This window comes from Bufo gargarizans, chromosome 6 (genome assembly GCF_014858855.1).
Source record: "Bufo gargarizans isolate SCDJY-AF-19 chromosome 6, ASM1485885v1, whole genome shotgun sequence".
Lineage (NCBI taxonomy): Eukaryota > Metazoa > Chordata > Amphibia > Anura > Bufonidae > Bufo > Bufo gargarizans.
Window position 1 is genome coordinate 219,426,652 of NC_058085.1, and position 20,208 is coordinate 219,446,859.

General features: G+C 43.4%; 1 protein-coding gene across 1 annotated transcript in view; it reads left to right on the plus strand.

Annotated features, from left to right (window-relative positions):
- PRPF19 (pre-mRNA processing factor 19) overlaps positions 1 to 20,208 on the plus strand; it is a 276,098-nt gene that overhangs the window by 108,402 nt on the left and 147,488 nt on the right. The window contains exons 4-8 of the mRNA XM_044296948.1: positions 1,281 to 1,422; positions 14,687 to 14,757; positions 14,853 to 14,915; positions 15,006 to 15,047; positions 16,160 to 16,234. Of these exons, the coding sequence (XP_044152883.1) occupies positions 1,281 to 1,422; positions 14,687 to 14,757; positions 14,853 to 14,915; positions 15,006 to 15,047; positions 16,160 to 16,234 (393 nt within the window). The remainder of the gene's footprint in view (positions 1 to 1,280; positions 1,423 to 14,686; positions 14,758 to 14,852; positions 14,916 to 15,005; positions 15,048 to 16,159; positions 16,235 to 20,208) is intronic.

Sequence of the window (20,208 nt, forward strand, 5' to 3'; positions counted from 1 at the left end):
TGGACGGACTAAAACCACTGCATGGAACCTGGGATCTTTTGATCACTTGTCCCATAGATCATAACTGAGAACTATTGTGGTCTATAAGGGTTTTTACATTCTACCTGCTGAGCGGTCTCTTGTCCACAGTTTTGCAGGCAGATCACCATGACAGGCCTGAAAACCCTCATCAGGATCCAAAATACCATGGTAACTGATCGGAGCCCCACAATTTCACTGCGTGGGTTCAGATCAGAAAACCAATACCAATGTTTGCTCTTTTTTTTTTTTTTTTTTTTTTTTTTTTTTTTTTTTTATTAAATCTACCTTATGTTAATGTTAAAGGGAACCTGTCACCTGGATTTTGGGTATAGATCTGAGGACATGGGTTGCTAGATGGACGTTAGCACATCTGCAATACCCAGTCCCCATAGCTCTGTGTGCTTTTATTGTGTAAAAAAAACCCGATTTGATACATATGCAAATTACCCTGAGATGAGTCCTGTATGTGAGATGTCAGGGACAGGACTCATCTCAGATTAATTTGCATATGTATCAAATCTTTTTTTTTTTTACACAATAAAAGCACACAGAGCTATGGGGACTGGGTATTGCGGATGTGCTAGCGGCCATCTAGCAACCCATGTCCTCAGCTCTATACACAAAATCCCAGTGACAGGTTCCCTTTAAGTCATGAAGATTATTCTCCAGCTGTACATTTTATGTATGTCTAACCCTCATGAGCCCTAACCTTAACTGGGTTTTGGTCTGTTTTTATACCTGTTATTATACATGTGTTTTATTGTGCTTAAGTCTGTTTTTTTTTTATTTGAGGAAGCGGTCTTGACTCTCAAAACTTGTTGTCTGAACAGCATTTTTAATTGCTGTACCTTTTTTAAATACTCTTCAGCTCAATGATTTGTGATCTACTGGGAGTGCACATTTCTGGACCTTTTCTCTTGTCTGACTTTGTTTCATTTGTGGAGAATTTACTGAGCAGCGGTACCAGTGGCTGCAGCAGCCATTTATGCTGATATAGTTGTCTTCCATCAAGTGGAGGGGATTACATTCTGATTACCTAATGGTACCACACAAGGGAGCACTGTCTGTTTTCAGCTTAAATTACATGCATTTCCTTTTCAGAGTAAATAAAGACAATGAATGACTAAGTATTGTGCATTATTATATGATTCACTTGTTTATAACACAAACCTCACTGCTTTCCTTTGTCTGCACTTTAGGTGAGGTGAGTGTAGATGTTTGGTTGTATGTTTCCTAGTCTTCTTTCTTTTTGTGCTTAGGATGCTGTAATGCTTCACAGCTTCACTCTAAGGCAGCAGCTACAGACCACTCGCCAAGAACTTTCCCATGCTCTCTACCAACATGATGCTGCTTGTCGTGTCATAGCCCGTCTTACTAAGGAAGTAACAGCTGCACGTGAAGGTATGGCGTTTTTAGCTTTTCAGACCCATTCACAAATCACAAAACGATAAAATTAGGGGCAATTAAATTATACCTTTTATGCTTGTTCATCTTTTCTCATATTTCAATTAAAACTACGAAAAATATATAAAGAAATATTTACTGTGTTCCAGAAGCTCAGCCCCTTCTTTCTTGCAATATGTCTGGCTGTAAGACGACTATCTACAGCATGAGCCTGCCTACTGTGCCCTATCTGCAATAGGACAAAAATTAACGCGACCCGCCAGGCACATGGAACATAAACAGAGCGGAAGTCACTGGCACTGGTTCATCCCAGAGCTGGAGATAAACCGCTGTGTTCTGTGTAAGATTTCTACAAGGCTATTGGTATCAGAATCATTCAGAAAATGCTGCATACTGACAGTGTGCAGAAGAACATTTTTTAGCTTTTAATTTTTTAATTTTTATTTTTTGTGACTTAATTGTTTCAGCTTCTTAAATGAACCTTTCCTAAAAATGTTAAATGATTAGATATGTGCATAAAAAAGGCAGATTTCATGGAATTAAACTTTATGGCTCATGCATGCTACAATATTTGATGTGCAGATTAGGGCTGCAACGATTAATCGATTTAATCGATAACTGGATTCGTTGTCGACGAATCCAGTTATCGAATAATCGCCGATTCGTTGCTATGCGGGCGGGCGGTTTACTTTAAGTCGCTGCATCTTTATTTTACCTTACAATCGTGACGCTCCAGTAACAACTACAGGCAGAGAGGAGGGCGGCGTAACATTACTTACTCACGTGACGGACCTGCTCCGCCTCCTTCATTCATAAAGTGGGCGGAGCAGGTGCATCACGTGAGTAAGTGACGTTACGCCGCCCTCCTCTCTGCCTGTTAGTTGTTACTGGAGGGAGGAGGATCTGTCTATGGCACTGCTATGGGGAGGGGGGATATGTGCACTGTTATGGGGAAAGGAATCGGTGCACTGTTATGCCCATAACAGTGCACAGATCCCCCCTCTCCATAACAGTGCACAGATCCCCCCTCTCCATAACAGTGCACAGATCCCCCCTCTCCATAACAGTGCACAGATCCCCCCTCTCCATAACAGTGCACAGATCCCCCCTCTCCATAACAGTGCACAGATCCCCCTCTCCATAACAGCGCCACCCACAGATCCCCCTCTCCATAACAGCGCCACCCACAGATCCCCCTCTCCATAACAGCGCCACCCACAGATCCCCCTCTCCATAACAGCGCCACCCACAGATCCCCCTCTCCATAACAGCGCCACCCACAGATCCCCCTCTCCATAACAGCGCCACCCACAGATCCCCCTCTCCATAACAGCGCCACCCACAGATCCCCCTCTCCATAACAGCGCCACCCACAGATCCCCCTCTCCATAACAGCGCCACCCACAGATCCCCCTCTCCATAACAGCGCCACCCACAGATCCCCCTCTCCATAACAGCGCCACCCACAGATCCCCCTCTCCATAACAGCGCCACCCACAATTTGTTTTAATATGGCCTTTGAACATAATTTTTCAGGTAAAATCATATAAACCGCTTTGTTTTGTATTTGTCGTTTTTCCCGATTAATCGTAGAAATTAATCGGCTATTCAAATAATCGTTAGCTGCAGCCCTAGTGCAGATCCATAATGCATAGTACAAAACTGTACCTGCATGTGCCTCAGATTTTATACGTGGGGACGTAAAACGAAGGCCCCGTGCAAATGCCCATACAATGGCTTTATTTTGTAAGAAGCCTAAGGTCCCTGTCACATGGGCGAGATTTCTGCGCGGGTGCAATGCGTGAGGTGAACGCATTGCACCCGCACTGAATCCGGACCCAATAATTTCTATGGGGCTGTGCACATGAGTGGTAATTTTCACGCATCACTTGTGTGTTGCGTGAAAATCGCAGCATGCTCCTCTTTGTGCGTTTTTCACGTAACGCAGGCCCCATAGAAATTAATGGGGTTGCGTGAAAATCGCAATCATCCGCAAGAAAGTGCGGATGCGGTGCGATTTTCACGCACGGTTGCTAGGAGACTGGGGAGGGGTGAGATACTGGGCAGCAGCAGCCATTAGCAAGTGGTGAGGTGATCATCAGTCATCTCACACTTGCTAATGTTAAGTATGTCAAGGGTTAATAGGAGCCCCACGCTGGTCAAGACACTAAAAAGCCAGTGAACCAAATCTTTCAAAAGTCCTGCTTAGGGCTCTTTCACACCTGCGTTATAGTCTTCCGGCATAGAGTTCCGTCGTCGGGGCTCTATGCCGGAAGAATACTGATCAGGATTTTCCTAATGCATTCTGAATGGACAGTCCGTCCTTCAGGATGCATCAGGATGTCTTCAGTTCCGGAACGGAACGTTTTTTGGCAGCAGCAAATAGCGCAGCATGCTGCGCTTTTTGCTCCGGCCAAAAATCCAGAACACTGGCCGGATCCGGAATGAATGCCCATTGAAAGGCATTGATCCGGATCCGGCCTTAAGCTAAACGTCGTTTCGGCGCATTGCCGGATGCGACGTTTAGCTTTTTCTCAATGGTTACCGTGGCTGCCGGGACGCTAAAGTCCTGGCAGCCATGGTAAAGTGTACTGGGGAGTGCCCCGGGAGCCGCACGGATGGTAAGTATGCTGCTCCCCACTACTACTATGGCAACCAGGACTTTAATAGCGTCCTGGGTGCCATAGTTACACTGAAAGCATTTTGAAGACGGATCCGTCTTCAAATGCTTTCAGTACACTTGCGTTTTTCCGGATCCGGCGTGTAATTCCGGCAAGTGGAGTACATGTCGGATCCGGACAACGCAAGTGTGAAAGAGGCCTTAGTAGGAGGGGAGGTTATCTCCTACTAGGTGCAATTATTGAAAGAGATATGGTTCACTGGCTTTTTAGTGTCTTGACCAGCGGCTCCTATTAACTCTTTTATTCGCTTAAGAATGTTTGAGCCAAGGCAGGGAGCTCACACGGAGCACCAGCGGCCCCCTGAGTGTTATCAGGGTTGTAAAGATAAGGATTAGCCTTCATCAGCGGCAGCGCAGGGGTGACTGTGACAGTCTGTGGATTAAGTATTCACTTCTCAAGCTAACCTCTGTTCTATGGCGCAGTCGGCATGGAGCGGCTCCCTGTCTTCATGACTCTGAAGATCAAGCTCCTTTCTAATAACAGAGCTCTATACTGTACGGAGCTCTGTTATTGGATTGCCGCCTGCCTGCTGGATGAAATCACCCATTCTTCTTAAAGTGGCAGAGCAGCAGAGGGTCTGGGCGCAAATGGCGACAAGACTACAAACTTTTGTTGCCATTTTGCAATTCTTGGTCGCCATCTGGAGCCCTGCAATAGGTTAATAGGTTAAAAAATAAACAATAATTTAACTACCCTAAGGTACACTTGCGGCAGGACGGATCCGACAGGCTGTTCACCATGTCGGATCCGTCCTTCCGCTATTTCGCCATGCTGCCGGACCGCCACTCCGTCCCTATTGACTATAATTGGGACAGGGGAGGAGCTCCGGCGCAGCACGGCGAAAGCCGCCGGACTAAAAAGTCGGACATGCAGAAAAAAAAGCAGAGCAGATTCGTACGGACGCGGCTGCCTAAAAGGTTTTTAAAATGTATTTGTTTTACACTTATTTTTTTTATAAACCAAAATAAACAATTTTAGTATCTCCATAGTCTGAGTCCGTTTTTATTTTAGTTTTTTGCCAATTATCTTAGGTAAGGGCTCATTTTTTGCGGGATGAGAGGACTGTTTTATTGGCACTATTTTTTGGGAGGGATATTACTTTTTTTGATCGCTTGCTATTACATTTTTTGTGATGTAAGGTGACAAACTTTTTTTTGCACCTTTTTTTTTCAAAAATATAATTCAGTAAAACTAAAATAAATAAAAAGTAGACATATTGGTTATTGCCACGTCCGTAAGAATAGTCTCTATAAAAATACCCCATGATATACCCCATGGGTCTCCTAGGCAACTTAGTGTTTTACTCAATGTAATACGCTAACAGGCAGTGCATCACAATACAGGTGTATTGTGATGCATTGCAGGAGGGATCAGACCCCCTAAAGTTGAAGTCCCAGAGTGGGACAGAAATAAAGGAAAAGTGTTTTTAATAACTAAAAAATAGTTTTAAGTAAAAAACAAAAACAAAACGCCCCTTTCCCCTGATTTTATAATAAATGGGAAAAGAAAAAACACATATTAGGTATGCCACGTACGCCAAATATATCACATAATCTACCCCATCAGATAAACACTGTAAAAAAAAAAAAGTGCCAAAAAAGCCATGACATTAACTGATGGTGCTTATACACGAGAGTTTGGCTGCCTTTGCGAACAGCTGTCTGTCAGTCACAGGGAAGGGGGCGTGGTTACCATGACTTTAAGCATAGAGGCCACTGCCTCCTTGACTCAAAGCGTGTGTGGAGAAGCGCGCCGTGCAGGGGATAAAACATTTCCAGTACTTCTACTGCATCTGCCTTCAGGAAGAAAGGCCTCATCAGAAACAAACCCACTCATTGGAATGGGTTTGGGAGGTGACAGGTTCCCTTTAACTATTATATTTTCCTGTGACAGTAGCGAGGTAAAGGTGTTTCACCCACAAAAATAGGAAGGTCTCGCCCACACAATTAACAGACTGATTAACTCTGGGATCTCAAACTGCGGCCCTCCAGCTGTTGCAAAACTACAACTCCCAGCATGCCCGGACAGCCTACAGGTATCAGCCTACAGCAGGGCATTGTGGGAGTTAGTTTTGCAACAGCTGGAGGGCCGCAGTTTCAGATTCCTGGATTAACTATTTGCCTGTCTCTTGTGCAAAGGAGTAGGATTGTACTTAACAAAATTGCCAACAGGTCACCCTCAGACTGAACAGCACGATTAAGTATGGTATTTCTTTCTCCCTGTTTCAAAGGACCTGTATTGCACTGATCAATGTCTACAGGTCACCAGCACATTTTTTTAAAATAGACCCTGTAGCAGCGTCCTGTCACTACACTAGTTAGAGCAGAAGGGTGCCACACCATGTGATCCAGCATTTATGCATGCATGGTCGCACAGTGCGCCGGCCAATCGTGGCCATGCCAATACTAGGCATGACTGTGATGGCTTCCGACTGCCCACAGCTTAAGCCTTTGTTGATTGGCTGCGTTGCAGCCCTTCAACAGGCTTGATTTAAACAATGAACACAGACTTTAACGCCAAAATTTGTTACACGGACACCAAAGTGTCCGGTACGATCCAGAACGTTGCTGTCTGGGTTCCCTTATCGCTACCCCACATGAAATAAATAAGGCTACTTTCACACTTGCGTTCGGGGTTCCGCTTGTGAGTTCCGTTTTGAAGGCTTTCACAAGCGGCCCCGAACGCATCCCTACGGCCCCAATGCACTCTGAGTGGATGCGAATCCGCTCAGAATGCATCAGTCTGGCACAGTTTGTCCTCCGCTCAGCAGGCGGACACCCGAACACTGCTTGCAGCATTCGGGTGTCCGCCTGGCCGTGCGGAGCCTAACGGATCCGTCCAGACTTACAATGTAAGTCAATAGGGACGGATCCGTTTGAAGTTGACACAATATGGCTCAAATTCAAACTGATCCGTCCCCCATTGACTTTCAATGTAAAGTCTGGACGGATCCGTCTGACTAACTTTCAGACTTAGAATTCTTTTCTGAAATATAATGCAGACTGATCTGTTCTGAACGGATCCCGTCATCTGCATTGTAGGAGCGGATCAGTCTGTTCAGACACCAGACGGATCCGCTCTGAACGCAAGTGTGAAAGTAGCCTAAGCTAAAGGAACTAAAATATATTCAAAACCTACAGATATACATGTGTACAACCAGAAAGTGCGGGAACCGCGCTCTACCAAACAGTTAATGTCAGTTCTTGAACCTTGCAACCACAGAAGACCGAACGTCCACTCCAGCTCGCAGAGGCGTTATTCCCAGAGAAATAATGTTCATACGAACAGATGTATAAACCGCCTCCTACTGGTCCACAGGTCTTATAAAGGTTCACCAACCATGGAATCCAAAGCACCGGACACGAATACCTTCAAGAAGGAATAGAACAGATGGTGCAATACCCTCGGGATCTTTAAAGGTAAGAGGTTTATTGTACTTACAATTATTATATGACAAACTTGCACATAGAAATGCCCGACCCGGGTTTCGCTATTCGCTTCTTCAGGGGCTGCGATGCACTCACCGCTGCAAACACGAGTAAAATGTCTTCTACCCCGGAACTGAAACGGACTTCCGTTTTCAGATTGCTTATCACCTACAGGTGTCCGATATCAAATGTGCATGATATAAACATATAAAATCAAACGTGCATAATATAAACATATAAAATCAAGTGTGCATGATATAAACATATAAAATCACATGAATAGTCGATACATACAGTATAAATACATAAAAAACATTTTTTCATATAAAATGATTATAAAATATATAAAAAATGTACTGGTATCAAAAGATCAAGCCATACAAACTGCTTTTATATCCCACTCTATATTTAATCCCTGTGGGTGCAGGGTGTCCATCTCATATATCCATTGCGCCTCTTTTTTATTAATTTGCGTGGCGGGATTACCTCCACGCCAATGGCGTTTTACTAGTTCAATACCGCAAAATTTTAAACCACTGGGATCTTTTTGGTGGACTCTTTTAAAGTGGGCTGAAACACTATGTGTTTCCAGCCCCTTTCTGATATTTCTAATGTGTTCTGCCACCCGAACTTTAAGCTTCCTAAGTGTTCTACCTATATATTGGAGCCCACAAGGGCACTCCAACATATAGATAACTCCCATAGTTTCACAGGAGATATTTCCCTTTATCCTTAACGTGGTAGTTTTGGAGGTGGATACAATTTCTTTTATTTTAGATTTTTTCTTTTCTTCCCTGGAGCGGTTTTTGCAACAAGGGCAAAAACCACACCAGGTAAAGGCATTGGAGGAATTCGTAGTGGTGGGATCATTTTTCACAAAGCTGTGTACAATACGATTCCTAACAGTAGGGGCTCTTTTAAAATAAACGGAGGTATTTTTGGGATAAGGTCTCCAATAATCCGATCATTTTTTAAAACATTCCAGTTCTGATGGATAATTTTTCTGATCTGGGGGCACATAGTAGAATAGGACGTGGAGAAGGCAAATTGGTACTTATCCCTTATCTGGTTTGGATCCATATTTTTATTCTTTATTTTAGGGTTATCTGATTTGACTTCTTCTCTCTGTTTATATAATGTTTCCCTTTCATATCCCTTTTCTATGAACCGATCTATAATGATGTTACTTTGATTCTCATAATCTTCTACGTTGGTGCAATTCCTTCTGATACGTTGTAGCTGTCCTTTCGGTACATTGCACAACCAGGGCTTATGATGACAGCTACTCCTTTCTATGTATCCATTCCGATCAGTGGGCTTAAAATAAGTTTTGGTTGTGATTCTTCCTTGTTCTAACATAATTTCTAGATCAAGAAAGTGGATGGTGGTTTTACTAATCTCCTCAGTGAATTTTATATTCCATTCATTGGAATTGATATAGGAGATAAAATTCAACAATCCCTTTTCAGTACCCTGCCAAATACCAATGCAGTCATCGATATATCTTTTCCAAAAACTCAGACTGCCATCCACGGTATCTCTCTTTAGTGCAGGGGAGATGGTGAAATGCTCCCAGTATGCCATAAAGAGGTTGGCAAAACTTGGTGCGAATTTCGCACCCATCGCCACACCAGAAGTTTGCAGGAAATAATAATCATTATACCAAAAATAATTGTGTTTTAAACAATATTCTATACAGTCCAGGATAAATATTTTTTGGTTTTCACCCATCTGCTCATCCCCATCCAAATAAAATTTGACCGCGTTCATGCCGATTTCGTTAGGTATTATAGTGTATAACGATGTAACATCCAGGGTCATTAGATAGGTGTTGTCTGAGATGTTATCAATATCTTTCATTAACTCCAATATATGCCCTGTGTCTCTTAAATAAGAGGGAGTAGTAGTCACAAAACGCTGTAAAAAAATATCTATGTACTCTGATACTCTACTGGTGATTGAGTCGATACCAGAGACTATCGGTCTCCCAGGGGGGCGCTCCACATTTTTATGCACCTTTGGTAAGTAATATATAGTGGGAGTTTTTGGATGTAAATTGTTTAAATACTGATATTCTTTCTGGTTAAGGACCCCTTGAGCGAGACCTCTATCCAGAAGGATTTTTAATAGCTTTTTATATTCGATGACCGGATCACCTCTTAGTTTTTTATATGTCTTTTCATCACTCAAGATTCTCACCATTTCGGCATCATAATTCGCCTTATCTAACACCACTATCCCCCCCCCCCTTTGTCGGCTGGTTTAATTATTATTTTGTCATGTTGTTCAAGATTTTTTAAAGCCTCTTTTTCTTTTTTACTTAAATTATTCTGCTTCATGCCCCTTGTATTTATTTGGTCAAGTCCCTTCAATACCCCACGTTTGAATGCTTCAATACATTCATTTTCTTTGTTATCTGGATAAAATGTGGATTTATTCCTTAGATCTGTATATATCCCCGTCCCATCTGTTTGGGGAGCCCTGATGACAAAATAATAATTAAACCAGCCGACAAAGGGGGGGGGATAGTGGTGTTAGATAAGGCGGATTATGATGCCGAAATGGTGAGATTATGATGCCGAAATTCGCACCAAGTTTTGCCAACCTCTTTATGGCATACTGGGAGCATTTCACCATCTCCCCTGCACTAAAGAGAGATACCGTGGATGGCAGTCTGAGATTTTGGAAAAGATATATCGATGACTGCATTGGTATTTGGCAGGGTACTGAAAAGGGATTGTTGAATTTTATCTCCTATATCAATTCCAATGAATGGAATATAAAATTCACTGAGGAGATTAGTAAAACCACCATCCACTTTCTTGATCTAGAAATTATGTTAGAACAAGGAAGAATCACAACCAAAACTTATTTTAAGCCCACTGATCGGAATGGATACATAGAAAGGAGTAGCTGTCATCATAAGCCCTGGTTGTGCAATGTACCGAAAGGACAGCTACAACGTATCAGAAGGAATTGCACCAACGTAGAAGATTATGAGAATCAAAGTAACATCATTATAGATCGGTTCATAGAAAAGGGATATGAAAGGGAAACATTATATAAACAGAGAGAAGAAGTCAAATCAGATAACCCTAAAATAAAGAATAAAAATATGGATCCAAACCAGATGAGGGATAAGTACCAATTTGCCTTCTCCACGTCCTATTCTACTATGTGCCCCCAGATCAGAAAAATTATCCATCAGAACTGGAATGTTTTAAAAAATGATCGGATTATTGGAGACCTTATCCCAAAAATACCTCCGTTTATTTTAAAAGAGCCCCTACTGTTAGGAATCGTATTGTACACAGCTTTGTGAAAAATGATCCCACCACTACGAATTCCTCCAATGCCTTTACCTGGTGTGGTTTTTGCCCTTGTTGCAAAAACCGCTCCAGGGAAGAAAAGAAAAAATCTAAAATAAAAGAAATTGTATCCACCTCCAAAACTACCACGTTAAGGATAAAGGGAAATATCTCCTGTGAAACTATGGGAGTTATCTATATGTTGGAGTGCCCTTGTGGGCTCCAATATATAGGTAGAACACTTAGGAAGCTTAAAGTTCGGGTGGCAGAACACATTAGAAATATCAGAAAGGGGCTGGAAACACATAGTGTTTCAGCCCACTTTAAAAGAGTCCACCAAAAAGATCCCAGTGGTTTAAAATTTTGCGGTATTGAACTAGTAAAACGCCATTGGCGTGGAGGTAATCCCGCCACGCAAATTAATAAAAAAGAGGCGCAATGGATATATGAGATGGACACCCTGCACCCACAGGGATTAAATATAGAGTGGGATATAAAAGCAGTTTGTATGGCTTGATCTTTTGATACCAGTACATTTTTTTATATATTTTATAATCATTTTATATGGAAAAAATTTTTTTATGTATTTATACTGTATGTATCGACTATTCATGTGATTTTATATGTTTATATCATGCACACTCGATTTTATATGTTTATATTATGCACGTTTGATTTTATATGTTTATATCATGCACATTTGATATCGGACACCTGTAGGTGATAAGCAATCTGAAAACGGAAGTCCGTTTCAGTTCCGGGGTAGAAGACATTTTACTCGTGTTTGCAGCGGTGAGTGCATCGCAGCCCCTGAAGAAGCGAATAGCGAAACCCGGGTCGGGCATTTCTATGTGCAAGTTTGTCATATAATAATTGTAAGTACAATAAACCTCTTACCTTTAAAGATCCCGAGGGTATTGCACCATCTGTTCTATTCCTTCTTGAAGGTATTCGTGTCCGGTGCTTTGGATTCCATGGTTGGTGAACCTTTATAAGACCTGTGGACCAGTAGGAGGCGGTTTATACATCTGTTCGTATGAACATTATTTCTCTGGGAATAACGCCTCTGCGAGCTGGAGTGGACGTTCGGTCTTCTGTGGTTGCAAGGTTCAAGAACTGACATTAACTGTTTGGTAGAGCGCGGTTCCCGCACTTTCTGTTTGTAAACTCGCTTAGGAGATCGAACCTACTCCCTTAAGGGGACCGCTGCTGAGGTCCATTACTTTCACACCAGATAATATTATATAACTTTCTCTTATACATGTGTACAAGATTATAAATCAAGGGATCTGATCAACTCTACGGTCCTTTCATACACACGTGTAGTGTACCTTTTTTTTTTTTTCTTGCTTGGTTCTTGCCAGTTTGCTCACTAGACTCTTTATACACCTTTTAGCCATTGACCTTATTGGATCATAGCTAGTTGTATATTTTGTGATAGAATGTGTTTGTATATATGTAAGAGATGCAAGTTGGAATATGTCATAAATGTTTAAATGTTATTGGTTCCTAACCAATTGCCGTCTGCCCATAGACGATAAACGTCTTCGTGGTTGGGACTTTTTTCAGTCGTATTAACTATGTCTGTTCAGAGACTGCACTAATTGTGCAGCTGCTGAACGGGGGGACCTGCTGTCAGCAGGGCACCCAATAGAGAAGGCAGGGACAGTTCCCTGCCTTCTTGATCGCTATATACACAGTACTAAATGAGCATTATTTATATATAGCTGAGGAAGCACTATGCTGCTTGTTGTATAGGTCCCAGCAATCATTTGACCGCAAGGGCTGGGAGGAGAATGCAATAGCTCCCGGGTCTCCCTTAGACCTCGATCGGCCCTGCAGTGAGGCTGTGAACTGTATTCGCCCTGTAAGGGTTCATTCAGACTGCCGTATGCTTTTTTCAAAAATGTGGATCCGTTTTTTCTTTGCAGATTCTGACCCATTCACTTCTATGGGGCCCTTTTCTTCCATTACATGGCTCAGCAAAACAAATGAAACCTGTCCTGTACTTAACAGGGAAAATCAGAACATGGCCCCATTTGAGGTCTATGGGTCAACAACAAAAAAACGGAATGCAATCAGTTTTTTTGCAGACATGATGACTGGTCTGCAACTGCAAAAAAACCACAAAAAAAAAACGGATCTGCATATTTGCTGACAGCATACGGCTGTCTAAGGCTACTTTCACACTAGCGTTCGGGCGGATCCGTTCTGAACGGATCCGCTCATAATAATGCAGACGGAGGCTCCGTTCAGAACGGATCCGTCTGCATTAAAATGGCAAAAAAAAAAGCTAAGTGTGAAAATAGCCTCGGACGGATCCGTCCAGACTTTCAATGTAAAGTCAATGGGGGACGGATCCGCTTGAAGATTGAGCCACATTGTGGCATCTTCAAACGGATCCGTCCCCATTGACTTACATTGTAAGTCTGGACGGATCCGCACGGCCAGGCGGACACCCGAACGCTGCAAGCAGCGTTCAGCTGTCCGCCTGTCCGTGCGGAGGCGAGCGGAGCGGAGGCTGAACGCCACCAGACTGATGCAGTCTGAGCGGATCCGCTCCATTCAGACTGCATCAGGGCTGGACGGCTGCGTTCGGGTCCGCTCGTGAGCCCCTTCAAACGGAGCTCCCGAGCGGACACCCGAACGCTAGTGTGAAAGTAGCCTAACTGGAGCTACTATGTCATCCCCAGTTGCAGGAGAAATCTGTAGTAAAAATAAAAAGTTATGTTAAATGTCCCTCACAGGTCTTTTATGACCGTATTGGAACATAAAATGTAAAAAGTTGTAAAATAAAAATAGACGTTTGGTATCTCCACATCCATAGCCAGCCAGCTCTATAAATAAATAGAAATGATTCCACGACAGCTATTTATTTTTGATTGTTTTTTGGGTGTTGAGATCGCAAAAAAATAAATGTCAAACAATCAAAAAGTCATATTTACCCCAAAATTGTACAGATTTAAAAAGTAGTGTCTGTCCTGCAAATGGCAAGCCCTCAGACATCCTATGTTGGCAGAAAATATGTAGCAAACTTTGGGGTGAAAGTCTCCTGTTATCCCTTGCGAAAAAGTAAGTTTGGGCCTATATCGCCTACCTGCAGCCCCCTTAATGTCTTTTGACATGTGGGAGCTGCAATTAGCCAGTCACATCGATCTGGGCTGCAGGTGTGTGGTATAACCTCCTTTGGGCCCTTAACTAAAAAGCCTGCCTGGCAAAGCAGCCACCTTAGCCCGGTCACCGTTCGATTAGGCACGGTGATTGTTTTTTCTTCCTCCTTTCTATTACATCGGTTTGCGGTCTTTCTGCTGCGCTGTAACAGTGCATTAGATGTTGGGAAGGGAATAAAACAGTATTAGGCCTTCTGCACACAACCTTATGGCCTTTTCAGTGTTTTGCGGTCCGTTTTTCACGCATCCGTTCCGTTTTTTGTTTCCGTTGTTACAGTTTCTGTTCCGTTTTTCAGTATGGCATATACAGTAATTACATAGATAAAATTGGGCTGGGCATAACCTTTTCAATAGATGGTTCCGCAAAAAACAAAACTGAAGACATATGGATACATTTCCGTATGTGTTCCGTTTTTTTTGCGGACCCATTGACTTGAATGGAGCCATGGAACGTGATTTGCAGGCAATAATAGGACCTGTTCTATCTTTTAAACGGAAATACGGAAACGGAATGCATACGGAGTACATTCCGTTTTTTTACGGAACCATTGAAATTACGGTTTTGTATACAGAACGTAAACGGCGGGAAAAATGGTTGTGTGCAGGAGGCCTTAAATGTAGTCTTATTTGTATAGATAGAGATTCTTAGTAATTTTCTGGTGGTTTTCTTACAGCTCTGGCTACATTGAAACCACAAGCTGGTATTTCTATGCAGGCCAACCCTACCCCTCAAGTAGGCGCAGCAGTAAGTATATTTGACCTCTTAGTGTCTTAGTGATCCCTTGTAAGTTTGTGTTCAGCTTCTGAGTGATTTTTTTTTAATTTTTTTTTTTAAAACAGGGTTCAGCAGAGGCTATGGACTTGGGAGAATTGGTGGGAATGTCATCAGAAATCATACAGAAGGTGAATTTGTAGCTAGTAGCTATTTGAATAGTGAACTCACTGCTGCTTTTGCTTTAATCTTGATTATTTTGATAACTTCTCTTTACACAGCTTCAAGACAAAGCAACAGTGCTCACCACGGAGCGCAAGAAGGTATGTGATGCTTTTAACAAAAGGCTTGCATGCATAATAGTAGCTTGAGTCAGGGGGCATTTACACCAATTGATTATTGAAAAGATTTTCTGACCAATCATTGGTCAGATGGCACAGGTCTTTGTTATGCACACCAATTATTTGTCTGATTGGAAAGAACGTGGTCAGATAATCTGTTGGTGTAAATGTACCTTTAGACTCCTCAGTTTTTACCATGTATTTTAGAGACCTCAGGGTTTGTGAGATCCTTTCAGTGCTCTCACAAGCGGTACAAAATGGATCAGTTTGCCTTTTTAGGCTACTTTCACACTAGCGGCACGGACCTCCGGGAGGCTGTTCCGTCTTGCCGCTCCGTCCCCGTTGACTATAATGGGGGCGGGGGCGGAGTTCCGGCAGAGGCACTGCAGCGCACGGTGAGAGGTTGCCGGAATAGAACTCTGACATGTCCGACATTTATTCCGGCAGCCTCTCGCGGTCCGCGGACGTGCCTTGCTGGAACTCCTCCCATGCCCCAATTATAGTCAATGGGGACGGAGCAGCAGTCCCGGAGGCACACGGTCACTGGCGGCAGGATGGTTCCGGCAGGCTGTTCAACCGATAGAACAGCCTGCCGGAGGACCTGCTCACTTTGCGTTCGTTTGGTCTCATTCCGCTTTTGAGACTGACACCAAAAAGCTGCTTGCAGCGTTTTGGTGTCCGTCTGATGAAACTGATCCAAACGGATCCGCCCTGGCACACAGTCTAAGTCAAAGGGGACAGATCCGTTTTCACTGACACAATCTCGCACAATAGAATTCGGATCCGTCCTCCATTGACTTTCAATGGTGTTTAAGACTGATCTGTCTTAGCTGTGTTAAAGATAATACTAATGGATCCGTTCTGAACGGATACAGACGGTTGCATTATCTGAATGGATCCCTCCAAGACGGATCCGCACCAAACGAGTGTGAAAGTAGCCAGTTAATTAGCATAAGTATAGTGCATACAAACAATTTTTCTGGATGTTCCTAACTTAAAAAGGTCAGTTTATTTTTACAAGCTCAAATGTATATAAAATGTATAACTCCTTATGTATCCAGTTTTGTTTTTTAATTCTTTGGCTATTTTTTTAGCGAGGTAAGACAGTCCCAGAAGACCTCATCAAGCCAGAAGAGCTCAGCAAGTATCATCAAGTTTCTTCACATGTGGTTAGTATGGGCAGATTTTGGCTTCCATTAAAGAGGACCTTTCATGGGTTTGTGTTACAAACTGGTATGCTTATCAGATAAAGAATCCCCTACAGCATCCCCCCCTCCTTAAAATACCCCTCCGTTCCACCACTGTGACCACTGCTGTTTTTTGTGCCTGATGTTAATTTAGGCCATCAGTATAGGGAGGAGGAGACATTTGGTTTTCTCAGTGGGCGTCTCCTTCTCCCTTTGTTCTAGCGTGATCCAGTCGCAGTGGAGCGCATCAGCCAGGGAGAAGAAAAAAAGGCTCAACTTCTTCCTAGCTGTGACGCTCTGCAGTTGGACCACCCTACAGCCAGGGAGAAGGAGACTCCATTGAGAAAATCAAATGTCTTTTCCTCCTGTACCAATGGTCTAAATTATCAGGTACAAAAAACAGCGGGGGTCACAGTGGCGGAACAGAGGGGTATTTTAGGGGCAGATAGTGTTTAAACCCACACGGTTTTTGAGAAAAAACTGGCTTGTTGGGAACAAGTGTTCAAAGATTATGCCTTAATGTGGCAGAATGCCTGCCTGTATTTATACAAGCATATTAAATGGTCACTAATTTTTCCAACAAATTTTTCTTAAGGGTCACTTGAACAAATGTGTAAATCAAAAAACACTCTTAAACTCTGCCATAATGCAGCATTTTGGGATAATAAAATCTTGAAGGCAGAATCCAAATGGATTTTCAAGCTAAAACGGTCACGCCGAATGGCTTGAATGAATATCTCTCCTTCAAGCCATTCCTTCAATGATTACCTTTTAGTCTGCCCACTATGTATGGGAAGGGACTCGGTCCTGTCTGGAGTGTCATCTATAGAATAATCCCCATAAACTGGTACATGGGCTATATTATCCCAGAATATATCAATTCCTGCCTCCACTGTGTAAGGATAATGTCAGCCACATAATACCTACCGTTCATAGGCTTGCACATGCACATATGTGACATTAACAGCATCAATAAGCTGTCATTATATATGTTGGTAGTTAACGTACCCCTCAAACTGATTTGCAGAATTGCTATACAAAAGGGTACATCTGACTAGACTAAGCCAGCAATAACCTTTCAATATGATCACATTGATGGATATTTGTGGGGCGTTTGCATATACTAATCCCACTTAAACATGGATTGTGAGACTACAACATATAGGTTGACTACCTTGAATTGCTAGATGAGCTTGATTATGATTGGCGCTGACGGTCCTCTGACAGTGCTGATGTAAATAGTAAGTGGGCGGTAAGAAGAATGATCAGTTGACCTATATACACAGGATAATCACACTAAAATACAGCTTGTTAAGTATGCTAAGATCAACTGTTTAGAGCCACTGGATGAGTCCGATCGTCACCAGCGCTGTCACTGCTTTGACGGCGCTGATAAAAACAGGAAGTGAGCTGCAAGTGATTCTGCCGGGGACGCGTAATAAGATCCCAATGGAAACAAGTTTGTCCCTGGTTAAGCATCACTCCCAGTAGGCGGGGCGGGTCAGGACTGTTTAGAATTGCCCATTGGCCCTCCTCTGCCTCGCTGGGATTGGCTGAGCGCTGCCTGAGGAGCGGGGCTAGAACTACAAAAGGAGACAGAATCCTTAAAGGGATTCTGTCACCTCCCCTAAGGCAAAAAACGATTTAAAAGCAGCCATGCAGCACAGCTTACCTGGATTAGGCTGTGCTGTTCTATCTTGAAATCCGTCCAGCAGTTAGTTCAAAAAACGAGTTTGATCAATAAGGAAATGCGTCCTGAAGGTGCCCAGAGGGGCGTTTTTTTCTTCTGAGAGAGCCCAGTACCGCCCCTTTTTCAGTGCCCAGCCCGCCTTCCTTTTACTTCCTAACCGCCGCCCCCAGCCTGCCACAGCCTCCCCTCCCTCTCCTCCCCCTCCCTCTTGCCGAACGAAGTCTCGCACAGGCGCAGTACCCACTGAGGGCTGCGCCTGTGCGATCATCAGGAGACTGAGGGCGGCAGCTTCATCTTCGTCACTGGGCATGCGCCGAGCCCAGTGACGTCCGATGCTCGCTCTTCCCTCAGTCAGCAGGGAAGAGCGAGCATCGGACGTCACTGGGCTCGGCGCATGCCCAGTGACGAAGATGAAGCTGCCGCCCTCAGTCTCCTGATGATCGCACAGGCGCAGCCCTCAGTGGGTACTGCGCCTGTGTGAGACTTCGTTCGGCAAGAGGGAGGGGGAGGAGAGGGAGGGGAGGCTGTGGCAGGCTGGGGGCGGCAGTTAGGAAGTAAAAGGAAGGCGGGCTGGGCACTGAAAAAGGGGCGGTACTGGGCTCTCTCAGAAGAAAAAAACGCCCCTCTGGGCACCTTCAGGACGCATTTCCTTATTGATCAAACTCGTTTTTTGAAGTAACTGCTGGACGGATTTCAAGATAGAACAGCACAGCTTAATCCAGGTAAGCTGTGCTGCATGGCTGCTTTTAAATCGTTTTTTGCCTTAGGGGAGGTGACAGAATCCCTTTAAGCAAGCTGCCATTGCCATTTTATATGAAGAAGCTCTGCCACTGCACTAATCACTCCCCTGATGAACCATTGTATTATGGGGAAAGGCATCGGATAGAACTTGCAGTCAGCTATTAGAGGAAGGGATATACAGATACAGGCCCAAGGTTTCAGTGGCTGGGGGTCGCTCTTTTCAGGGCTAGTGCTAAGACTACAGCCAGTTAGCCAATCTCCCCACTCAAGACTAGAGTTAGGGTCAGAGACAATTAGGCTAAGCTGTACAGGAGTAATATCTGTTGATCTTGCCAAGAAGCTACTCCCATCATAAAACCGCCTAGCCCCCACTAGGGCAATACACCCGTCATCCCTTCTTTCAGCAAAGAGCCATACGCACAAAAGTGTGTGCGCAAGAATTTTAGTAACTCTCTCATTTTAAAAGAGATCAATAAAATCTTCGTATTTTATCTGGCATAGTACACTCATTTCACGATAAAACGTTTGAGACTACTGAGCTAACAGTCGGTCAAGAAAAAAATTATCCTACATCGGATATTTTCTAAACCTAGGGTATGTCTTAGTCTGGTGTGTCATAATATAATTAATGTAGTGCTTGAGTTCCTCTGCATGTTTGTTTTAGTTTATTATTCAGCATCTGTCACTAGACTGACTCGCCATCAGTTTGCATAGTCCTTGCCCTGTCTGTGCTGAAATCAATAATCTCTTACCTCTGTGTGCTGTAAGTGTAAACTGTTTTACACACCATGGGGGACATTTCCTTAAGCTTTTTTACGCCACAATTGTGGTGTAAAAGTCAGATTATAGTGCATGCCATAACTTGCAACTTTTTAAGCTTCTCGGCACGTTTCTCAAATGGCATTAAAAATGGAGATTTGTTTAGCATGGCCTGTCAGATTTACTATAACGTGTGCCAGAAACGTCTGAAGCCCCTAACTAGCGTAGACTGTAGTTCCTTATGTACAGAGGGGCAGAGATGTGGCTAATTTATTGAGGCGTCTACCCCTTCACTAGCAGCGCCGTACACGTACAGTGCTGGTGGAGTTTTTAAACATAGCTCCTGCTTGTGCCTGCAGCAGGCGCCATAGACGCGGGTCTCTGCTGTTTCAAACAGCAGAGGCCCACGGCTAATGTCCGTGAGCAACAATAATGCAGATCAGACATTACAGTCTTTAAATGCTGTGATCACGCATCTGAAGGGTAGAAAATATGGAAGCACGCGCTTCCAGGTTAATAACTGCATCCCTGTGCGATGAACAGGGATGCCGGTAATTCTAATAAGCTGGGTCTTTCTGAAGTGAACCAGCGTATTAGAGCTGCAATTCCTGTGTTGACCAGCAGGTGGAAGACAAACATAAGAAATCAGCAATCCACATAATGTAGTAATCAGTTAATAAAAAGTAGTGGACATTAGCCTCCTAAAAAGACTACAAAAAATTTAAAGTGTAAGAAAAAATGAATAATTTTACTCCCCTTAGAATAA